Source organism: Nyctereutes procyonoides, unplaced genomic scaffold, assembly GCF_905146905.1.
Source record: "Nyctereutes procyonoides isolate TBG_1078 unplaced genomic scaffold, NYPRO_anot_genome, whole genome shotgun sequence".
Taxonomy (NCBI): Eukaryota; Metazoa; Chordata; class Mammalia; order Carnivora; family Canidae; genus Nyctereutes; species Nyctereutes procyonoides.
This window is the reverse complement of record NW_026575131.1, coordinates 44,804,314-44,827,303: the sequence shown is the minus strand read 5'-3', so window position 1 is coordinate 44,827,303 and position 22,990 is coordinate 44,804,314. Positions and strand designations below refer to the sequence as shown.

General features: G+C 46.2%; 1 protein-coding gene across 6 annotated transcripts in view; it reads left to right on the top strand.

The window, feature by feature from the left end:
- PGPEP1 (pyroglutamyl-peptidase I) overlaps positions 1-22,517 on the top strand; it is a 31,949-nt gene extending 9,432 nt beyond the window's left edge. For 4 of the 6 annotated variants that reach the window (XM_055344068.1, XM_055344067.1, XM_055344069.1 and 1 more), the window contains 3 exons: positions 12,601-12,717; positions 15,729-15,961; positions 19,918-22,517. In XM_055344068.1, the coding sequence (XP_055200043.1) occupies positions 12,601-12,717; positions 15,729-15,961; positions 19,918-20,110 (543 nt within the window). In that variant the 3' untranslated portion in view covers positions 20,111-22,517. Of the gene's footprint in view, positions 1-12,600; positions 12,761-13,752; positions 13,794-15,728; positions 15,962-19,917 lie in introns of those variants that run through there. The other 2 variants (XM_055344072.1, XM_055344073.1) reach the window with 2 other exon arrangements.
- The last annotated feature ends 473 nt before the right edge of the window (positions 22,518-22,990 follow it).

The window sequence follows — 22,990 nt, the reverse complement described above, 5'->3', positions numbered from 1 at the left end:
TTGTCCACTGATAGACACCTGAGTGACTTCCGTACATTAGCTATAGTGTCTAACACTGCTGCAAACACTAGTGTACAAATATTTCTTTAAGAGTCTGCTTTATGGGGATCCCTGGGTGGCGCAGCGGTTTGGCGCCTGCCTTTGGCCCAGGGCGCGATCCTGGAGACCCGGGATCGAATCCCACGTCGGGCTCCTGGTGCATGGAGCCTGCTTCTCCCTCTGCCTGTGTCTCTGCCTCTCTCTCTCTCTCTGTGACTATCATAAATAAATAAAAATTTAAAAAAAAAAAAAAAGTCTGCTTTATTTATTTATTTATTTATTTTATTTTTTTATTTATGATAGAGAGAGAGAGAGAGAGAGAGAGAGAGGCAGAGACACAGGCAGAGGGAGAAGCAGGCTCCATGCACCGGGAGCCCGACGTGGGATTCGATCCCGGGTCTCCAGGATTGCGCCCTGGGCCAAAGGCAGGCGCCAAACTGCTGCACCACCCAGGGATCCCAAGAGCCTGCTTTAAATTTTTGTGAATATACATCCAGAAATGGAATTGCTGGATCATATTATAATTCCATTGTTCAGTTTTTTTTTTTTTGAGGAATTGCCCTGTTCTGAGTTATTTATTTATTTATTTATTTATTTATTTATTTATTTATTTATGTATTTATGTATTTATGTATTTATGTATTTATATTTATTTAAGGAATCTCTACACCCAACGTGGGGCTCGAACTCACCACCCTGAGATCAAGAGCCACATGCTCCACCCACTGAGCCAGCCAGGCACCCCTGTTCTGGGTCACTTAAAAGTCGATTGCAGACATGTTACCCCTTTTGGTCCCTAAATAATTCATTGTGTATTTCCTAAAACACAGCCTCAGCACAATGATTAAAATCAGACTCATTAAAAAAAAATCAGACTCATTTAACATAGATACAATTCTAAAATCTACAGCCCTTATTCAGATTTTGCCAATCACCTTATTAATGTCCTTCCTAGCAAAAGAAAATGCTAGCATATGTTGTGTTCAGTTGTTTCATCTCTTTAATCCCCTGTTATCTGGAAAGTTCCTCAGTCTTTCTTTGTGTCAAACATCATGACCTTTGCTGGGGATCACTCACTTCTTTGTAGAGTGTCCTTCAGGGTGGTTGGTTTGATGTTTCTTCATGATTGCAGTGAGGGTGTTGGTTTTGGCAGAAATCCCATAGAAGTGATGTTGTGTCCTTCTTGGTGCATTGTATCAGGAGGCACAAGATTTTGATTGACCTTGGTGACTTGCTAAAGATGAGATCTAGTGGGCTTCTCTCCTACAACATTACTCTCTTACCCTTTGTAATTAAAAAGTATCCTATAGTGCCATACTTTGTATCAGATAAATACTTCTTTAGACTTCCACCCCCTTCTTTTAGCATCCCCTGGTGAGTCTTGCCTGAATCAGTTACATTTTAGTTGATGGTTACCAAATGGTGGGTTTCTAATTTCATCGTTCCTTTGACACTTTTTATGGCCTTCTACTTTTAGGAGTCTATTTGTATCCGCGTGGACTCATGGATACTTACTGTCCTCAATATATGACAGTTGCTTACTCTCTCTGTTTTGATGTTCAAATTATCCCAGACTTGGCTTATGGCAGCCCCTTCAGGCTGGCTCCTGTGTCCCTTTTCCATGTCCCCATCGTCCTCTGAGCACATCTTTCTTTTTTGGTTCCAGCCTCACTATTTTTAAGTAAATGCTATTTCAGAATCATTTTAGAAATTAATTTATGAATTTAGAAAGCTTACAAAGAGAATATGGAGATTTTATGTATGCCTCACTGGATTTCCCCTAGTGTTAACATCTTAAGTAACTACTACATCTCTCAAAATGAAGAACCAGACACTGAGCCATTACTATAACTAAACTCGAGGCTTTATTCAGGTTTCATGGATTATCTCACTAATGTCCTTTTTCTGTTCCACGATCCCATCCAGGGCCTTTCACTGCATTTATTGGGGCATCCCTTTCTTTTTTCTTTTCTGATTTCTGCTTGAGTGTTGGATGTCAGGTGTTTCATGTCCTTAAAAAAAAAAAGAAAAGAAAAGAAAAGAAAAACAAAAGCCCAAGATATAACTCTATTGAAATAATTATGTACCATAAAATCCACCTTAAAAAAAAAGATTTTAATTTATTTATTCATGAGAGACACAGAGAGAGAGGCAGAGACACAGGCAGAGGGAGAAGCAGGCTCCATGCAGGGAGCCTGATGCAGAACTCGATCCTGGGACTCCAGGATCACGCCCTGGGTTGAAGGCAGGCGCTAAACCATTGAGCCACCCAGGGATCCCCAAATCCACCCCTTTTTTTTTTAATTTTTTTAAATTATTTATTTATGATAGTCATACAGAGAGAGAGAGAGGCAGAGACAAGGCAGAGACATAGGCAGAGGGAGAAGCAGGCTCCATGCACCGGGAGCCCGACGTGGGATTCGATCCCGGGTCTCCAGGATTGCGCCCTGGGCCAAAGGCAGGCGCCAAACTGCTGCGCCACCCAGGGATCCCCACCCTTTTGAAATATATAATTTTGTGGGATTTTTCTTTAGTATAATCACAGAATTGTACAACCATCCCCACTAATCTAATTCCAGAACATTCTCATCACTCCAGAAAGAAACCCCATGTCATTCATTAACTGTCACTCCCCATTCCTCCTTTTCCCCAGTGCCTGATAACGACTAATCTAGTCTCTGTCTCTATGGAATTGTCAGTTCTGGACATTGTATATGGAATTATACAACATATGGCCCTTTATGTCTGGCTTCTTTCATTCAGAATCATGTTTTCAAGCTTCATCCAAGATGTAGTGTATGTGTCAGGGCTTCCTTCCTTTTCATGGTTGAGTAACATTCCACTGTATGGACATACCACATTTTGACTAGCCATTCATTTATTGATGGATATTGGGGTTATTTCCACCTTCTAGTTGTCATGAATAATGCTGCTATGGGCATTTATGTAAAAGTTTTTGTGTCAGTGTAGATTTTCATTTCTCTTAGGTATACATACACCTTGGAGGGGAACTGATGATCATATGGGACTCCACGTATTTTCACCCATGCATTTTCCCTGCTCCAGTCTTGAACTCAGCAATTTTGACAAAAAGGCTTCATTCTTGTCTTCAATAATAACATTTAAAAACCAGGAGCTGGGAGCTGGGCGACACCACTGCTCCTGGTGTTGTCTTTACTTCTGAGCTCTGTCAGCGGGTAGAGGTGGAAACATTCACTCACTCACGCACACACACACATACACACCCTTACCTGTACGCATTGCTGTGTCAAAACCCAGGAGTTTACACAGGTATCTTCAATTCTAATCCAGCAAGACCTGGTTTACTTTGATGTTTTTTTTATTTCCAGCCTCAGGGCTTCCTCCTTTGACAGCAGGGGAGGTGGGGTTGGTGGTAACTCTGCTCCCATGATCCTCTGCTCCCTCACTTGGTTCAATTCAAGAACCAAGAGTAAAGAATTCAGAATTGCTAGCTCTTGCTTCTCCAAAAAGAAAGCTTTTGCATTTAAATTAAACATTTTCTTATGGTTCCTTTTGACTTTAACCTGAGGGCAAAAAAGTCCAAACACTGTGTACAAGAGAATTACTTGAGTTAGTTTTATTTTTTAAAAGATTTTATTTATTTGAGAGAGAGAGTGAGAGAGAGAGAGAGAGAGAGAGATCATGAGCAGGGGGAAGGGCAGAGGGAGAAGCAGACTACCTGCTGAGCAGGGAGCCTGATGTGGGACTCGATTCCAGGACCCTGGGATCATGACCTGAGCCAAAATCTACTGTCTTAACGATGTCTAAGTGTCCAGTTCAGTGGCATCAAGCACGTCCACATTGTTGTGAAACCATCACCACAGTCCTTCTCCAGAACTTTTTCATCTTCTCCGACTGAAACTCTTGTCACTCTGTCCCCATTAAACACTAACTCCCTGCTCTCTTCCCCCAGCCCCTGGCACCCACCGTTCTACTTTCTGCCTCAATGATTGAGACTCCCCTAGGGACCTCATATAAGTGAAATCACATAGTAATTGTCCTTCTGTAGCTGGCTTCTTTCACTCAATATAATGTCCTTAAGTTTCATCCATGTTGTAGCCTAGATCAGAATTTCCTTCCTTTTTTTTTTTTTGAGATTTTTATTTATTTATTCATGAGAGACACACACACACACACACAGAGAATCAGAGACACAAGCAGAGGGAGAAGCAGGCTCCATGCAGGGACCCCAGGATCATGCCATGGGCTGAAGGCAGGTGCCAAATCACTGAGCCACCCAGGGATCCCAATTTCCCTTCCTATTTATTTATTTATTTATTTATTTATTTATTTATTTATTTATGATAGTCACACACAGAGAGAGAGGAGAGACACAGGCAGAGGGAGAAGCAGGCTCCATGCACCGGGAGCCTGACATGGGATTCGATCCCGGGTCTCCAGGATCGCACCCTGGGCCAAAGGCAGGCACTAAACCGCTGCGCTACCCAGGGATCCCTCCCTTCCTTTTTTTTTTTTTTTTTTTAATTTTTTTTTTTTTTTTTTTAGTTTATTTATGATAGTCACAGAGAGAGAGGCAGAGACACAGGCAGAGGGAGAAGCAGGCTCCATGCACCGGGAGCCCGACGTGGGATTCGATCCCTGGTCTCCAGGATCGCGCCCTGGGCCAAAGGCAGGCGCCAAACCACTGCGCCACCCAGGGATCCCACCCTCCCTTCCTTTTTAAGGCTGAAATTATTCTATTGTATGGAGAGACCAAATTTTGTGAATCCATTCATTAGTTCATAGACATATGGGTTGTTTCCACCCTTGGCTATGGTGACTAATGAAGCTATGAACAAGGGTGTGCAAATGTGTGTTCAAGACCCTGTTTTCAATTATTTTGTATTTGCTGGGTCATATGGTAATTCTATGTTTAACTGGTTGAAGAACAACAATTATTTCCCACAGCAGCCACACCATTTTGCTTTCCTACTAGCAGTGCTCAAGAACTCCAACTTCTCCACATCCTCACCAAAAATTGTTACTTCTTGTCTTTTTTTTTTTAAAGCAAGTGTTTTTTTTTAATTTTTTTAAATTTTTATTTATTTATGATAGTCACAGAGAGAGAAAGAGAGAGAGGCAGAGACATAGGCAGAGGGAGAAGCAGGCTCCATGCACCGGGAGCCCGATGTGGGATTCGATCCCGGGTCTCCAGGATTGTGCCCTGGGCCAAAGGCAGGCGCCAAATGGCTGCGCCACCCAGGGATCCCCCTTCTTGTCTTTTTGATACTAGCCATTCTGACAGGTGTGGGACGATACCTTGTTGGAGTTCTGATATGCATTTCCTTGATGACTAGTAACCTTGAGCATCCTTTTATATACTGACTTGGCAATTTGTGTATCTTTGGAGAAATGTCAATTCATTTCCTTTGCCTGTTTTAAATCTTTGTGCTTTTTTCTTTTTTTCAGTTGAGTGGTAAGCATTCTTTATATGTTCAAGATATTGATCCCTTGTCAAATATGTGATTTGCAAATATTTTCCATAATTCACGGGCTGTCTTTTCACTCTGTTAATGGTGTTCTTTGATGCAAAACAGTTTTTCATTTTTATCAAATCCAATTTCTACTATTGTCTCTGTTTTTGGTGTTTTTTTTTTAAGATTTATTTATATATTTTATTTATTTTTTATTTTTTAAAGTTTTTTTTAAATTTTTATTTATTTATTATAGTCACACACACACAGAGAGAGAGGCAGAGACATAGGCAGAGGGAGAAGCAGGCTCCATGCACCGGGAGCCCGACGTGGGATTCGATCCCGGGTCTCCAGGATTGCGCCCTGGGCCAAAGGCAGGCACTAAACCGCTGCGCCACCCAGGGATCCCTATTTATATATTTTAGAGAGAGAGTGTGCATGTGCAAGCATGGGGAGGGGCAGAGGGAGAGGGAGAGAGAATCCTCAAGCAAACTCCCTGCTGAGCTTAGAGCCTGATGCAGAGCTTGATCCCAGGACCCTGAGATCATGACCTGAGCCAAAATCAAGAGTCAGCTGCTTAACCAGCTGAGCCACCCAGGCCTCCCTGGATTTGTTTTTAAGAGAAAAAAGAGCTCAGTGGGTCTCTTCTTAGGCATTAGGGGAAGATTCATTGATAAACTCTAAAGTTTTTCCCTGCCTCTAGGAGGTACTGAGTCAGAGATTAAAAAAGCAGGTTTTGGGATCCCTGGGTGGTGCAGCGGTTTGGCGCCTGCCTTTGGCCCAGGGCACAATCCTGGAGACCCAGGATCGAGTCCCACGTCGGGCTCCCAGCGCATGGAGCCTGCTTCTCCCTCTGCCTCTGTCTCTGCCTCTCTCTGTGTGTGTGTCTCTCATGAATAAATAAATTAAATCTTTAAAAAAATATTTAAAAAAATAAAAAAATAAAAAAGCAGGTTTTGGGGCAGTCTGGGTGGCCCAGCGGTTTAGCGCTGCCTTCAGCCCAGGGCCTGATCCTGGATACCCAGGATCTAGTCCCATTTCGGGCTCCCTGTGTGGAGTCTGCTTCTCCCTCTGCCTGTGTCTCTGCCTCTTCTCTTTCTCTCTCTGTCTCTCATGAGTAAACAAAATCTTAAAAAAAAGACCTAAAGATATTCTTGACTTACAACACAGTAAGCTCACTTATAAGCATTTACGCCTCACACATTGGTGCAAGAAATGTACATGGACGTTTCTCAAACCCAAAGGACGTTTGAGGTGACATGGCTTGTATTTGAGGAAACTTGGAAGCCACTTAAATATTTCCAGTGTAGCAAAATCTTTAAATCCCTGGCAGCTAGTGTCTGAAATGGAGTATTGTGTCATGGGGAAAAGGGAAGGAATAAGATCTTCATGTAACAATGAAGCTAAAACTCTGAAACTGACCTCTGAGTGGAGAAAACTAACTGCTCAAGGATACCCTTGATGTAAAAGTGAATACTATGTGTTTTCTCAGGTAGGTTTATATAATCAATGGGGATAGGTCTGCATGGGTGTGTGTGCTGTTAACAGTACTTACCTCTGAAGTCTGGGGATGAGACCTGGGCTTGGTGGAGAGGTGGCTTCAGACTCGTTCTGTATGGATTTTTAAAATATGCTCTTTTAATGTCTTTATCTACTAATTAATTCTCTGTTGTTTGGTGGCCTTTTTTTTTTTTTAAGATTTTATTTATTCATGAGAGACACACGCAGAGAGAGAGGCAGAGACACAGGCAGAAGGAGAGGCAGGCTCCATGCAGGGAGCCCGATGTGGGACTCGAGCCCAGGACTCCAGAATCACGCCCTGAGCTGAAAGCAGATGCTCAACCGCTGAGCCACCCAGGCGTCCCTAGTGGCCTGTTTCTAGCGATTGATTTTTCTCCTCATTATGGCTTGCAATCTTCTGCTTCTTTGCTTGTTTGGGGAGTTTCAGTTTAATGCAAGGCCTTGTGAATTTGACTTTGTGGGACACTGAATACTTTTTCCTTTCCTCTGCATGTTCTTGAGTTTTTGTTCTGAGAGACAATTAAGTTGCTAGAAATAGTTTGATCCTTTCCAGCCTTGCTGTTAAGTTTTGTGAGGCAGGCCCAGAATAGTCTTTATTCTGGGGCTAATTTTTTCTCCACTTCCTTATAAAGTTTTTCCACTCTGGCTGGTAAGAACACCAAGTGTTTACACCCTGTGTGAACTCTGAGGGTTGTTCCCTTTGCTCCTTTCAAGTGGTTCTGTCCCTGGTCTTGGCACAAATATATGCCCATTAGTTCTCAGACCCTCTCTGCATTGATCGAGCTCTCTGCTTCACCTCCCCCCTGCTATCTTCTTTCCAGGACTCTGCTCTGCAAACTGTAGCCTTCTTGTCCTTTCTAGAACTCTACCTTTGACTCCTCAATGACTGAACAGTGTTATTTTTTAAAAGATTTTATTTATTTATTCATGAGACACAGACAGAGAGAGAGAGAGAGGCAGAAACACAGGCAGAGGGAGAAGCAGGCTCCATGCAGGGAGCCTGACATGGGACTCGACCCCAGGTCTCCAGGATCAGGTCCTGGACCGAAGGCGGCGTTAAACCGCTGAGCCACCTGGGCTGCCTCTAAATTAACATCTTTTGATCAATTATTAGACACTATGTGTATAATTGTGTGTATATTGTGTATATTGTTTTATTTTTTTAAACAGGACACTAGGGACGCCTTTTGTGTATATTGTTTTATTTTTCCTACCTATGACATGGGTACTACAGTTAATCTCATTTACAGATGAGAAAGCTGAGACACAGAGAGGGTGAATGACTTGCCCAAGGTCACAAATCAGTGAGTTGTAGGAAGAAGGGACAAACATAGTCCCCCGGCTCTGGAGGCTATGTCCCTGACTCCTACCCTCCACCATCCATGTGGTTAAGAGCTACCTTTTTCTCCCTTTCCTTTGTTTACTGAGATGAAATTTACGTAACATAAAATTATCCCTTTTAAAATGAACAATTCAATTGCATTTAGTACATTCACAGTGTTGTGCAACCACCACCCTATCTAGTTCCAGAACATTTCTATCACCCTAAAGGTAATTCCATCCCCATTAGCAGCCACTCCCTATCCCCTCCTTCTCCAGCTCTTGGTAAAACCACTAATTTACTTTCTGTGTCTATGGATTTGGTTGTTTTGGACATTTCATATACATGAAGTCAATATGCTCTGTGGCCTTTTGTGTCTGGCTTCTTTCCCTCAGCATGCTGTTTTTGTTTTTGTTATTTTGTTTTTTGTTTAAAGATTTTATTCATTTATTCATGAGGGACACAGAGAGAGTGGCAGAGACATAGGCAGAGGGAGAAGCAGGCTCCCTGCAGGAAGCCTGATGTGGAACTCGATCCTGTGATCCAGGGTCACGCCACTGAGCCACCCAGACATCCCATCAGCATGCTGTTTTGATGGTTCATCCACATTGTAACGTGAATCAGGGCTTCATTCCTTTTTGTGGTTGAACAATAATATTCCATTGTGTAGCTAGACTGCATTTTGTTTATTTATCCTTTTATCCACTGATGGATGCTTGGGCTATCTCTATCTCTTCACTCTTGTGAATAGTGAAAAGTTACTTTTATCTATTATTTATTTATTTATTTATTTATTTATTTATTTATTTTTTAAAAGATTTTTTTTATTTATGATAGACATAGAGAGAGAGAGAGAGAGAGAGAGAGAGAGAGAGAGAGAGAGAGGCAGAGACACAGGCAGAGGGAGAAGCAGGCTCCATGCCAGGAGCCTGACGTGGGACTCGATCCCGGGGCTCCAGGATCACGCCCTGGGCCAAAGGCAGGCGCTAAACCACTGAGCCACCCAGGGATCCCCTATTTATTTATTTTTAAGGTTTTGTTTATTTAAGTAATCTCTTATTATTTGGAGGAACTATCTTTTTTGTTTAAGATTTTGTATTTATTCATTTGAAAGAGAGCACAAGCAAGGGAGAGGGTCAGAGGGAGAAGCAGAACTCCCTGCTGAGCAGAGAGCTGATGTGGGGTTCAATCTCAGGACCCCAGGATCATGACCTGAGGTGAGGGCAGATGCTTAACCGACTAAGCCCCCAAAGGGCTCCCAGGAGCTACTTTTAAATGTAGGAAAGGATGAAAAGGAAGGAGAGGATCCCAGCTAGCAGCTAGTCCAAACCTACATTTATAGTTGAAGAAAATGGGCACTTAAGTCTATATTTGTTCTTGGTCCCTGCTTGAGCTGCTCAGTTGTTCAGTCAGTATTCATAAGCACCTACTGTGTGCACGTCCTGTGCTGTGGCAAGGACCCCTTAGGAGGCTGAGTTATGAAAGCTAAGGAGAGAGTCCACTGACAGGAAAGTAAGGATAAAAGTGTTCTGTGCAGTGAGAACAGTCAGTGCAAAGACCCTGCGGCAGGAATGAGTGTGGTGTGTGGGAAGCCATGTGAGAAGGCTGGAGGAAAGTGAGTAAAGTCAGGGAGGGGGCAGTGAAGGGAGAGGAGGGCAAGAAAGTTGGCAGCATCTTGCTCCCACAGGGCCTCATGGACCATGGTGGGGAGTTAGGATTTTTATTCTGAGTGTGGCAGGAGGCACCACAGAGTGGGAACAAGGGAAGGGTGTGATGTGATTTTAGATTTGGCCTTGGGAGGCGGGAGGTTGGGGTAGTGTGGGGTGCCAAAATCAATTTGCTAAGCAAAATTGGGGTATCCCATAAATCCCATGGAACTCTCTAGTATCCACCAGGGTCACATTTTCAAACCGCTGAGTGAGACCTGGGAAACCTACAGGACAACCCTACTGGTAATTACTATTTGGAGTATTCACTTTACTATGACGAATTCTCAAGCAGAAGATGGTTTGTCCGTGCATGTGTGTGGCCTTGAGAAACAATCACTGGCTGCGTGGCAGGCTCCAAGTGGTGAGTGTTGATGAACTAGTGGGAATGGAAACAGGAATCACAGATGTGAAGCCTTCCCAGGCTTTCAGTGGCGAGCCCCACGCCCGCTTTGTCTCCAAATCCCCACACCCTTTAAAGCATGTTCTCAATCCCATTGCACCATCCGGGGAGTTAAGGCTTAGGTGAAAAGGGAACATGAAGAGTAAAAATACTAATGACTGAAATAATTGTAAGTGAAACTAGATCGTTGACAAAGCTTGTCTTAAGTATGTTTTCAATGTTTTGAAATTGCTTTCACAGAAAAGGTCACCCCCTTGCCTCCCAGGGTGCCTGCCCCAGCACTGGTCTGCAGCCCACATGTGCACCAGTGTTTGGGGGGGCAGTTCTGCCCTCCGCCCTCGTCTGTCTGGCCATGGGATTTCTTGAGGGGGGATCCTTCTGATCCCGCACATCATTGGGCTTGGTGACAGGGATGGGTCCCAGTTCTCTATTGGTGTTTGAGAGTCCCCAAACACACACACCATGTCCCACCTACCCTCCAGGTGTCCTTGTGTCCAGGTGACCCTGACGCACCGTCTTTGGGGAGCGATTTGGAATTATCTGTCTGTAAGGAGAGACCTGCCTTTCCAGGTCTCTCCAGCAACTGTGGTCAAATAGCATGGAGGGGCACCTGGGTGGCTTAGTTGGTTGAATGTCTGCCTTTGGCTCAGGTCATGATCTCAGGGTCCTGGGATTGAGTCCTGCATTGGGCTCCCCGCTCAGCTCAGACCCTGCTTCTCCCTCTCTCTCTGTTCCTCCCCATCTTGTGCGCTCTCTCTCTCAAATAAATAAAATCTTAAAACAACAACAACAACAACAACAAAAAAGACCATGGAGTCAGGACAGCAAGGTCAAGGCAACCAGTTAAAGAAATCCTGAAGCTACCTCAGGAGATGCAAGAACTCACCTGCAGTGAATTAATTCAGTAAGGCCACATGCATGCATGGGACCCATCCATAGAACCCCAGGACATCCACCCGTGGTAGCCTTTTCAAACCAGTGCATGAGATCGGAGAATGATAAGAGACCATCCTGCCAATAATCATTTTTCAGAGTATTAATTTTACTATGAAAAAACTCAGTATTTTATATTAAGCCAATACCTTCATCCCCAAACATCTCTCCCTGCCCCTGGGTGCCAGGGCTGGCAGGATCACTGTTCCTCCAGCAAATTTGGTCCTGAGTCTACTGTGCATTGTGCCTTGGGCCATCTGGGGAAGGGAGCCTGGTCTGGGGCTCTACCTCCATGGAGTTAACAGGTGGACACTTGATAGACCACACTGAGAATCCAAGGGGGACACCTGGATGGGTCAGTGGTTGAGCATCTGCCTTGGGCTCAGGTCGTGATCCCAGGGTCCTGGGATTGAGTCCCACATCCGGCTCCCTGCAGGGAGCCTGCTTCTCCCTTTACCTGTGTCTCTGCTTCTCTCTTTCTCTGTGTCTCTCATGAATGAATAAATAAAATCTCATGAATGAATAAATAAAAAAATAAGATTTTATTTATTTATTCATGAGAGACATAGAGAAAGAGAGAAGCAGAGACACAGGCAGAGGGAGAAGCAGGCTCCATACTGGGAGCCTGATGTGGGCCTCAATCCTGAGACTCCAGGATCAAACCCTGGGCCGAAGGCAGGCGCTAAATCCCTGAGCCACCCAGGGATCCCCTAAATAAAATCTTATAAATCAATCAATCAATCTTAATAGGTGTAATGAAGGGGAAAGTATAATAACAACAGCAAAAACAGTAGTAGTAATGGTAGCCAACATTATTTGAGCATTTGTTAGTGCCAAGCATAGCATGGACTCTTTGTGTGAATTTGTTCCTTTAATCCTTATAACTACCTTATGAATTAAGTACTTTTTTATCCCAATTTTATGGATGAGGAAGTTGAGGTTCCGAGAGGTTAAGTAACTTGCCCAAGGTCACACAGGGTTCAAACCAGGCTGCCTAGCTCCAAAGGCCATGGCATTATACTGATGCCCCTAGAGATGCAGAAAGTTTGAGATGGGTGGGTGGGTAGGGGGAGGAGGGAGGAGCTTTGGGGTAGAACAGCACATGAACCTGACCTTCCACTCTGCACACTGAGTCAGGAGCTCCACCTGTTTTCTGAGGATGGGTCAGCTTATCCCCTGGGAACGCATTAACCCTGCAGCCCTCACCTGATGCCACAACACTCCCTCTCCCCTCCTTTCCAGGAGCTAGAGAAGCTCGGGCTTGGTGACAGCGTGGACCTGCACGTGTATGAGATTCCAGTTGAGTACAAGACGGTCCAGAGGCTCATCCCTGCCCTGTGGGAGAAGCACAGCCCACAGGTGAGTGGGGCGAAGGCAGGTGCTTCCTCATCAGGACCTGCAGGTGGGCACCCCACACATGGATGATTTGTGTGGCTTTGTTCCTGCTTCCATCACATAGCCGATGCCATGGCCTTGTCCCCCAAAGAGCCACAGTTTCCTGGGTTACCCGTGGATTTGAGGGAGGAGAGCAAACATCTGGAACCTCATAGAGACTGGCTCTGTCGCACTGGAGTTCTGTATCAGTCATGACCTGTTTAGTTATATGTGACAGTCAGAACACACTTTAACTCAGCTTAAGCACAAACATCAGTGTGCTTCAGGTATAGCTTGATCCAGGCACTCACCCAGTGTTATCAGCATTCTTACTTGGCCATTCAGCTTTGCTTTGCACTTCACTTTTGCTTTGGCAAAGACAGATGGCTGCTGATTTATACCTTCCCAACCCAGCCCCTCCGCAGAAAGAAAACAACTCTCCTTTTGATAATTCCCCAGGGTCCGTGGCTGATTTTCATTGGCCCACTTGGGTCCCATGCTAGTCCCTGAACCAAGCACTATGGCTGGGGGTTGGAGGAAAGAAGGAATGCTCTGATTTGTGAGGCCTGGGTCACATGCCAACTCTGGTGGCCAGGGGTGGCATCACCTCTCTCAAACCTCCTGAAAGAAGATGGGGGCTCTCGGGGCTCCACAAAGGGAAACTGAATATGGGAGGGAACTGGCTATTACCAAATGCAGCGGAATGGAGGCCAGACAAACAGGAGCCACACTCTCCCACCACAGACACACATGGCCCAGCCAAGACTCTGGGCACAGAGAGCTCCAAGGGGTCGGAGGTGAAGTTACCTGGGCTGCTGTCTCTGATAGGTGATGTACTGTTCATCTAGGGGGGCCCCACCCAGCTTCCCACACTAGCCTGCCCTTGTGGATTTTCCAGGACCAACCAGTGGAGACTTCCTTCCTAATGAGCCCTTCGTGGTGTCTCAAGTGGAATCTGTCCCTTTGTAAAGGGGACCTGGAGACTTAGTGAGATGTGACTAAAGTTCTGTCAATGGGTTTTTTTTTTCTGCTTTGCATGTGGAGTCCTGCCTTTTTTCCAGGTAAACAAACAAAATTACCCGAAAGCATGAACATGTTTGTAAAAATTTTCATACCATAGAGAATCACCCCTGCTTGGTTAACTGGCACCACGATTACTGTTGTTGCTCACACATGTGTCTGCATACACGCATGTGCATCTGTGCTAGTGTGCCACTACGTGTGCTCTTTTTTTTTTTTTTTTAAGATTTATTTATTTATTCATTCAGAGAGAGCGAGAGAGAGGCAGAGAGACAGGCAGAGGGAGAAGCAGGCACCATGCAGAAGGCCCGATTTGGGACTCGATCCTGGGTCTCCAGGATCACACCCCGGGCCGCAGGTGGCGCTAAACCGCTGAGCCACTAGGGCTGCCCTTTTTTTTTTTTTTTTTTAAGATTTAGTTTACTTGTTCATGAGCAACACAGAGAGGCAGAGACACAGGCAGAGGGAGAAGCAGGCTCCATGCAGGGAGCCCGTTGTGGGACTCAATCCTGGGACCCCAGGATCACGTCCTGGGCCAAAGGCAGGCTCTAAACCGCTGAGCCACCAGGGCTGCCGCTCTGTGTCCCTCTAGCCACATTTTTTTTTAAATTTTTATTTATTTATGATAGTCACAGAGAGAGACAGAGAGGCAGAGACACAGGCAGAGGGAGAAGCAGGCTCCATGCACTGGGAGCCCGATGTGGGATTCGATCCCGGGTCTCCAGGATCGCGCCCTGGGCCAAAGGCAGGCGCCAAACCGCTGCGCCACCCAGGGATCCCCCCTCTAGCCACATTTTTAAAATGTCAAAATAGGGTGGCCCAGGTGGCTCAGCGGTTTAGCGCCGCCTTCAGCCCAGGGCCAGATCCTGGGGACCCGGGATCGAGTCCTGCGTCGGGCTCCCAGCGTGGAGCCTGCTTCTCCCTCTGCCTGTGTCTCTGCCTCTCTCTCTTTGTGTCTCTCATGAATAAAAAAATAAAATCTTTAAAAAAAATTAAAAAAAATTAAAAAATGTCAAAACAAAGAGGTGAAATACATTTTTAATAATATCTTTTTTGGAACCCTGTGTATCTAGGATATTATCATCTCGACGTGTCATCAACCTTAGAAAAGTTATTACAGAGGGATTTTACATTCTTTTTTTGTGTGTGTGCCCGGTCTCCAAAATCTGGTGTGTGTTCTGCTCTGACTGCACATCTCAATTCCTACCAGCCACGTTCTAAGTGCTCACTAGTTCCATGGCCCCTGGCTGCCATATGGGACAGCATGCTCCTCAGCCCACATTGAAATGTTTACATGTGTAAATGTTTATGTGTACAATGCCCTTTCTGTGTGTAAGCATACACACTAATAATGAATAGTTGAAATTCAACTGTATTCAGTGCGGGTGTCCTGCTTTCCATAAATATTTTATCATGAGCATTTTAGTGCCTAGGTCGTTAAAAATTTTTCCCTTACGTTATTTTAACAGCTGGGCAGTTTTTCCTAATGAATGTAACTGTTCTCCTATAATGGAGCATGCCAGTGTTTTCATGAGTTTTTCCCCTCATTTTTAGAAAAAACACTGAAACGACCATTGACACATTATTACCTCTTTGATCATAGGTTAGATTCCTGGAAGTTACACCTTGTCTTTTGCATTTGGCAATATGGCTTGAAGATAGTTCCTTAACAGAATGCTTTTGGCATGTTAACAGCTACATAGTAGTAGCTCCTAATTTATTAATTTATTTAGCCAACACCCCCCCAAACCCCCCCCCAGCTGCTAATGGCTAATGAGGTTGTTTTCTGGTATTTGTGTTAACACAGCTGCAGTGAATATCCTTGCGTGTTGTACATCCTGGCATGTTTTCTTGGGAGACCTTTCTGTGGGGTATTGTATGGCCTATTCCAGCAACAAGGGGCCTCTCCTTGGCCTGGGGGGGAACCCCCAGTCTTTTGGCCACACCCCTGTTAAGCCCTGCATGTCTATCTGCAGCTCGTGGTGCATGTGGGGGTGTCGGGCATGGCGACTACTGTCACACTGGAGAAATGTGGGCATAACAAGGGCTACAAGGGGCTGGACAACTGCCGCTTCTGCCCTGGCTCCCAGTGCTGCGTGGAAGACGGGCCCGAAAGCATCGACTCCATCATCGACATGGACGCGGTCTGTAAGAGGGTCACTACGCTGGGCCTGGATGTGTCAGTGACCATCTCACAAGATGCTGGCAGGTAGGGCACCTTGGGGGTGAGTGGGGGTGCTTTCCCTCCTCCATGGGCCCAAGCTAGTGTTGAACAGGCCAAGTGTGTTGACTTTGGCCCCCTGTGGACTGAGCACTCGGCATCCATAAGCCCCAGAGTGAAGCATATGCGTGGAACAGATGCCACTGATCCTGCTTCCAGAACTCAAAATGTCTGAATCTGCCCACCTGTCCCTACCCAGGCCTTGGCGTCTGCCCCTGGTCGCTGCCCCAGCCACCTCACTGGTGTTCCTCCTGCCACCTCTGGCCTGGCCCTGACAGTCCTCCTCCTCCAAACAGTTGTTTCTATATCCATTTTGTTTTTTCTTTCTTCTTTTTTTAAAGATTTTATTTATTTATTTATTTGTTTGTTTATTTATTTATTTATTTATTTGACAGAGAGAGAGCAGGAACAGGGAGAAAGGCAGAGGGAGAGGGAGAGGTAGGCCCTGCGCTGAGCAGGGAGCTGATGCAGGGCTGGATCCCAGGACTTTGGGATTATGACCTCAGCTCAAGTCAGACACTTCACCAACTGAGCCACCCTGGCACCTCTGTATTCATTTTCTGTGGCTGTTAACAAAGCCATCAACTTCATAGCTTAGGACAAAAATGTAATCTCTCCCAGTTCTGGAGCTAGAAGGCCAAAAGCAAGGTGTGGGCAATGTTTGCTCCTTCTGGAGGCTCTGAGGGAGAATCTGCCCCCTGCCTTCCTCCTGGCTTCTGGTGGCTGCTGGTAACCCTTGGGGGCTCATGGCTGCGTTACCCTGATCTCTGTCTCCATCTCCACGTGGCCTTCTTCCCTGTGTGTGTGTTTACATGGCCTTCTTCTGAGGACCCCAGTCATTGGATTTAGGACCCACCCTCATCCAGTATGTTTTCATCTTAACTAATATCTGCAAAACCCCTCTATCCAAATAAGGTCACATTTTGAGGTTCCAGGTGAACATCAACTTTGGGAAGAAACTCTTTAGCCTGTTACAAGGTCTTTTATACATTTAAGTCAGATGGTGTTCCTCCTTTGCTTAATCTCTCCTGCAGGAATGCCTGGGTGGCTAAGTGGTTGAGTATCTGCCTTTGGCTCAGGGCGTGATCCCACGGTCCCAGGATCAAGTCCCACATCGGGCTCCCCGAATGGAGCATGCTTCTCCCTCTGCCTACATCTCTGCCTCTCTCTCTGTGTCTCTCACGAATAAATAAATAAAATCTTGGGGATCTCTGGGTGGCTCAGCGGTTTAGCGCTGCCTTCAGCCCAGGGCGTGGTCCTGGAGTCCTGGGATGGAGTCCCATATTAGGTTTCCTGCATGGAACCTGCTTCTCCCTCTGCCTATGTCTCTGCCTCTCTCTCTCTGTGTGTGTGTGTCTGTCTCTCATGAATAAATACAATCTTTAAAAAAAAATAATAAATAATAAATAAATAAATAAATAAATAAATAAATAAATAAAATCTTAAAAAAAAAAAAATCCCTCCTGAAGCTCCCACTGCACCTAGAGTAAAATCCCAACCTGTCCTCCACCATCCACAGGTGATGTGTAGTCTGGCCCCTGCCCATCCCTCCCCTACTTCGTGTCAGCCTTCACTCTTCCCTCCCCTACTATGCGCCAGCCCCACAAACTGGCCTTCTCTGGTTGCTCAAACACCATGCTCACTCTAGCCTTGGGGGTCTTTGCAGGTGCTGTGACCTCTGCCCAGAACTCACCTCCCTCTGATAAGGCATCTTTCAGGCCTTAGCTCCAACATGTTGCTGCCTTGGGTGGGGGGGTCTCTGCCAGCACCCAGACCAAATTGTGTCCTCTCTGTTCCATGTCCTCTTAGCACCCATATCTCCATTTCTCAGCACTCTGTACACTTCTCCAGCCCAAAGGCAGCAGGTGGCTGATTCAGTAGGCTGAAAGGAGTAACCGAATTTGCCATCTTTCTGTTTTTAAAACGAATTCTAAATGGCACAATAATTCTAGAACATCTCCTATGTTCCCATCGTGAAAAATTCTCTTGCTCTCTCTCCTCCCTAGCGATCCCTCTGGTAAATCTGAGACTTTTTTTTAAAAAATATTTTATTTATTTATTTGAGATAGAGAGCACAAGTAGGGCAGAGGGAGAAGCAGACTCCCTGCTGAGCAGGAAGCCCGATATGGGACTCGATCCCAGGACCCCGAGATCATGACCTGAGCCAAAGGCAGACACTTAACTAACCGAGCCACCCAGGCATCCCTTCCTTTGGATCTCCTACATGCCTGGTAAATGGCTATGTGATATTCCACTGAGTGGCTGTTCCAATTTACTAAGCCACTCTCCCATCTGCGGACGTTTATGTTGCGCGCTAGCCCATTAGGTCTGCTATAACAGGATACCACTGGCCAGGCAGCTTATAAACAACAGGGTGATTGCTCACAATTCTGGAGGCCGGGAAATTCAAGATCATGGCACCAGCCTGGTCATACTGTGATGAAGGCCTCCCTCTGGGTTGCAGACTGCTGGCTCCTTAGTGTGTCCTCATCTGGCAGGAGGAGGAAGAGAGCTCTGTGCGGTCTCTCTTTCATATATATATATATATATATATATATATATATATATATATAATTGAAGTTCAATTTGCCAACATATAGCATAACACCCAGTGCTTATCACGTCAAGGGCCCCCCTCAGTGCCCGTCACCCAGTCACCCCATCCCCCCATCCGCCCCCCCCTTCCACTACCCCTTGTTCATTTCCCAGAGTTAGGAGTCTCTCATGTTTTGTCACCCTCTCTAATTTTTCCCGCTCATTTACCCTCCTTTCTCCTATAATCCCTTTCACTATTTCTTATATTTCCTGTATGAGTGAAACCAAATAATGATTGTCCTCTGATTGAGTTACTTCACTCAGCATAATACCTTCCAGTTCCATCCATGTCAAAGCAAATGATGAGTATTCGTCCTTTCTGATGGCTGAGTAAATATTCCATTGTATATGTGCAGTCTCTTTTATAAGGGTGTTAACCCCATTCGTGAGGGCTCTTACTTCCCAAAGGCCCTGCCTCTTAATACCATGACATTGGGAGTCAGGGCTTCAACAGTGAATTTGAGGAAGGACATTCAGATGCTAGCAGGTAGCTGCTTATTCTACTCAAAAAAAAAAAAAGAAAGAAAAAGATTGTATTTCATTATTTGAGAGAGAGAGAAAGAACACAAGCAAGGGGAGTAGAGGGAAAAGCATACTCCCTGCCGAGCAGTGAGCTGGACACAGAGCTCGATCCCAGGACCCTGGGTTCATGACCTGAGCTGAAGGCAGAGCAGAGAATGACTGAGCCATTCAAGTGCCCCACTTCTTGTTCTTTTATACTTTCTAAAAAAATTTTATTTATTTATTTATTTATTTATTTATTTATTTATTTATTTATTTATTTATTTATTTATGAGAGACAGAGAGAGAGAGGCAGAGACACAGGCAGAGGGAGAAGCAGGCTCCATGCAGGGAGCCCAATGTGGGACTTGATCCCGGGACCCCAGGATCACACCCTGGGCCAAAGGCAGATGCCCAACCGCTGAGCCACGCAGGTATCCCCTTATTCTTTTATACTTAATGGTGCAGCAAACACCTTCTTCACCTTTCTTGTGCCCTTGTGCGGGTGGCTTCTGAAGATAGATTCTCAAAACCAGAAAGAACCTGTCCTAAAGTCTAAGTGTCTGTCACATTACTAGCCTGCCAAACTCTTCCCCTGGGGCAGTTGGCATTCCCACTAGCTGCACCTCATACTGCCTCCTTCCTCACATACACAGCAGCACCTGGAGTTCCCAGGTTTTCTTCATTTTTGCCAACCTGGGAGGTGGGGAGGGGAGAAGCAGTATTCCATTTCGTGTATTTCTGGCAAGGCTGGGGCTATTACAGCAGGTGGGGAGGGAGGCCATCCTGTTAGTCTGTGTGTATTGATTCTCTGACCCCATTTTGGTCTCCCTCCTGCCCCCGCACAGGTACCTCTGTGACTTCACCTACTACACCTCTCTGTACCAGAGTCACGGCCGCTCAGCCTTTGTTCACGTGCCTCCACTGGGCAAGCCGTACAATGCAGACCAGCTGGGCAGGGCGCTGCGGGCCATCATCGAGGAGATGCTGGACGTCCTGGAGCAGTCGGAAGGCAAAATCAACTGTCGCCACAAACACTAAGAGCCTTTCAGGCCTCCCAAGACCTCATCCCACTAGGGACCCCAGGAGGGACCTCTGCCCTCCCGGGCTTGGCCAAGGAAGATAAATAAGCCTGTCAGCCGGGGATCTGATCTGGATCAACGTTCCGACTTAAACACTTCCTCTCCCTTTTTCTCCGCAAAAGGGCTGGTCGATTTGAAGGAGGTGGCTGAAGACTTTTTCCTCTATTTCCCTTTGCATCTGGGGACACAGTCACAACGGCCGGGAAGCTGGTGGGTCCCGATCTGCACAGAGAACCCTGGTCGAGTGGATCTCTGCTCTTTGATCCCACATCTGGGCTCACCTGCTCACCTGCTCTGGTGAAGGGATTCTGGTGTTCCCTCCATCCCTGATTGGTTTTTCCCAAACCTAAAAACTCCATGAAGAGTCTTTTCCTGGATCCGTGTCCCAAAAGCCGGGATGACCCCCGAAAGGGCTGCCTGGAGATACGGCGGGGGCTTTCCCCCCCCTCTTTCTTATTCTCTTTTTATTTTTTTTTTAAGATTTTATTTATTTATTCATGAGAGACACACAGAGAGAGGCAGAGGCACAGGCAGAGGGAGAAGCAGGCTCCATGCAGGGAGCCCGATGTGAGACTTGATCCAGGGTCTCCAGGATCACACCCTGGGCTGCAGGTGGTGCTAAACCACTGTGTCACTGGGGCTGCCCCTCTTATTCTCTTTTAAAAAAACAATAGTGCTAGTTTGGGCACAGAGGAGTTTATAATCCCTTTGGTTAAAACTTGGCTTTAGCCAACAGCAAAGTGTCTTTTCTTTTTCCTGGGATGTGGCCCATTGCGCCTCTTCCCCTGAAAATTGGACCTCCACGTTGTGCTGGAGCTGACGTCAGTTCCCTTTCCTCAGGGCGGGCAGGGCCCTTGGCCAGGCAGTGTGGGGTGGGAGGTGCTGCCCCAGATGGTTAAAAAAGGTGGGCTGACCCTTTCAACACCAGAGCCATGAGCTGTCCCCATGGGGACCCTGGGGCAGGGCAGCCGGTGGGTCATTTTGGCACGCACATGACTTATTTTTTTTTTCCTAATATGTAAAAATTTGTAGCAGTTGCAACCCACCCCACATCTGGCCTGGATTTTTCCAGTCCTGGTGCTGGGGGCCAGCTTCTTTCTCTCCTTAAGGGGAGGGGTGCCCAAATGGGGCCCGGGGGCTGGAGTTGGCTGAGCTCCATGTGCACTGGCATGTTTGAGCAGGAGGGCAGTGGAGAAGCCATTGGACTTCTGTGTAGATGGTTTTGGAGACGCACCCAGGACTCAGGAGTAAATTTTGATCTCGCTCCCAGGCAACTTTCAGTTTACCACCAGAGATGAGGGTAACATCACCCAGGAAGTGACTGAGTTCAGCTGGACCTTGATACCCATCGGAGGAAAAGAATGACAACAGGAACCATGATGCCAACTGAGGAAAACACACATTTTGGAAGCGTTCTCCTATTTGAGGGAGAATTATGGAGTTTTATCATTTCCCTAAGTGCGCGGTGTGCTGGAATGTGATGCCGTGTTGGATCATGTTGGTGTTACCCAGCATGCAGTTCTTTCTGAAACAGATGATATTTTTGTTTTGTTTTGTTTCTTAAACATTCACCTTCTTTGCCTCTTGTTCCGAGGGCCAGGGGAGTTCCCGCCTCTGCTGAGCTGCTGTGTCGCTTGGAGAACTGGGTTGAGGGGTTTCTGAGTTAAATGCATTCTCTGGGTCCTGGGTTTTCTCTGGAGGAAGCTGCCCCGAGTGGGTGACTCGGGGTGGGCACTTGGCAGTGGGCATGGCCTGTGGCTGGCAGGTTGAAATGATTAGGACTCTGCTTCTCTGTCCATGCCAGCCTGCCTTCTGCCAGAAACACCCCTCTCTCATGTCCCCAGTCTGAGATTGTAGTCTCCTGAGAAACCTGCTGTGTGGGACTCCGTGAGCGGAGATTGTGGCTCTTCTGAATGTGAGGAGCTCAAGGCTCATGGCGGGGGTCCCCCGGAGGTCTTATTCAGAACATCAGGCTTCATCTAGCTTTGTTCCCCAAAGGTCTGATCTACAGGGATGTGAGGAGGAAATGAATCCAAGCAAGAGGGGGGGACCTGAACATGAGCCAGGTCTGCCCTAGCTGGGTACCCACTGGAACCTGGACATACATACCATCCCGAAACTCCACCTTTTCATCTTTCCTTTGTCTTCATTTTCCCTCTATGTTTAAAGCACCATATGATTCAGAAATTTAGAGATATAACTTATTGTCTGATCATTGTTGAGTGTATGTGTGTCATTTGTGTGTTCTTGCAATGGTTTTAGATTTTCTCATCAAGTCAAGCCGGAATCCTGTCCTTGTCCATGATGCAGCCTATTTCATTCATTTTTATTTAATCAGACAACCATTAAACATTTCACTCACTTCCTGCCAGCTTTTTTCTTTTTTCTTTTTTTTAAGATTTTATTTATTTATTCACAAGAGATACAGAGAGAGAGACACAGGCAGAGAGAGAAGTAGGCTCCATGCAGGGAGCCCGACGTGGGACTCATTCCAGGGTCTCCAGGATCACGCCCTGGGCTGAGGGCGGCGCTAAACCACTGAGCCACCCGGGCTGCCCACTGCCAGCTTTTTAGTTTTTATTTTCCAGTTTAAATTTTCCTAAAATATTTGTCTTTTGGCCAAACTCATCTGTTCTCTCCATGGTGTGTCTGTCTGCATGTGTTGGATCTCGGGACTGAAATGTCCTCACATGTAAAGGGAGGACCAAGTCCCATTCTTGCTCCCCTGTCATTTGCAGAGTCTCAGATGGAGGGAGTCACACAGAACAGGGCAGAGGGGTGGGTCTATGAAGTGGATGTGGCTTAGCAGGGCATGTAGGGGAGAGACGCTAACAGGTGG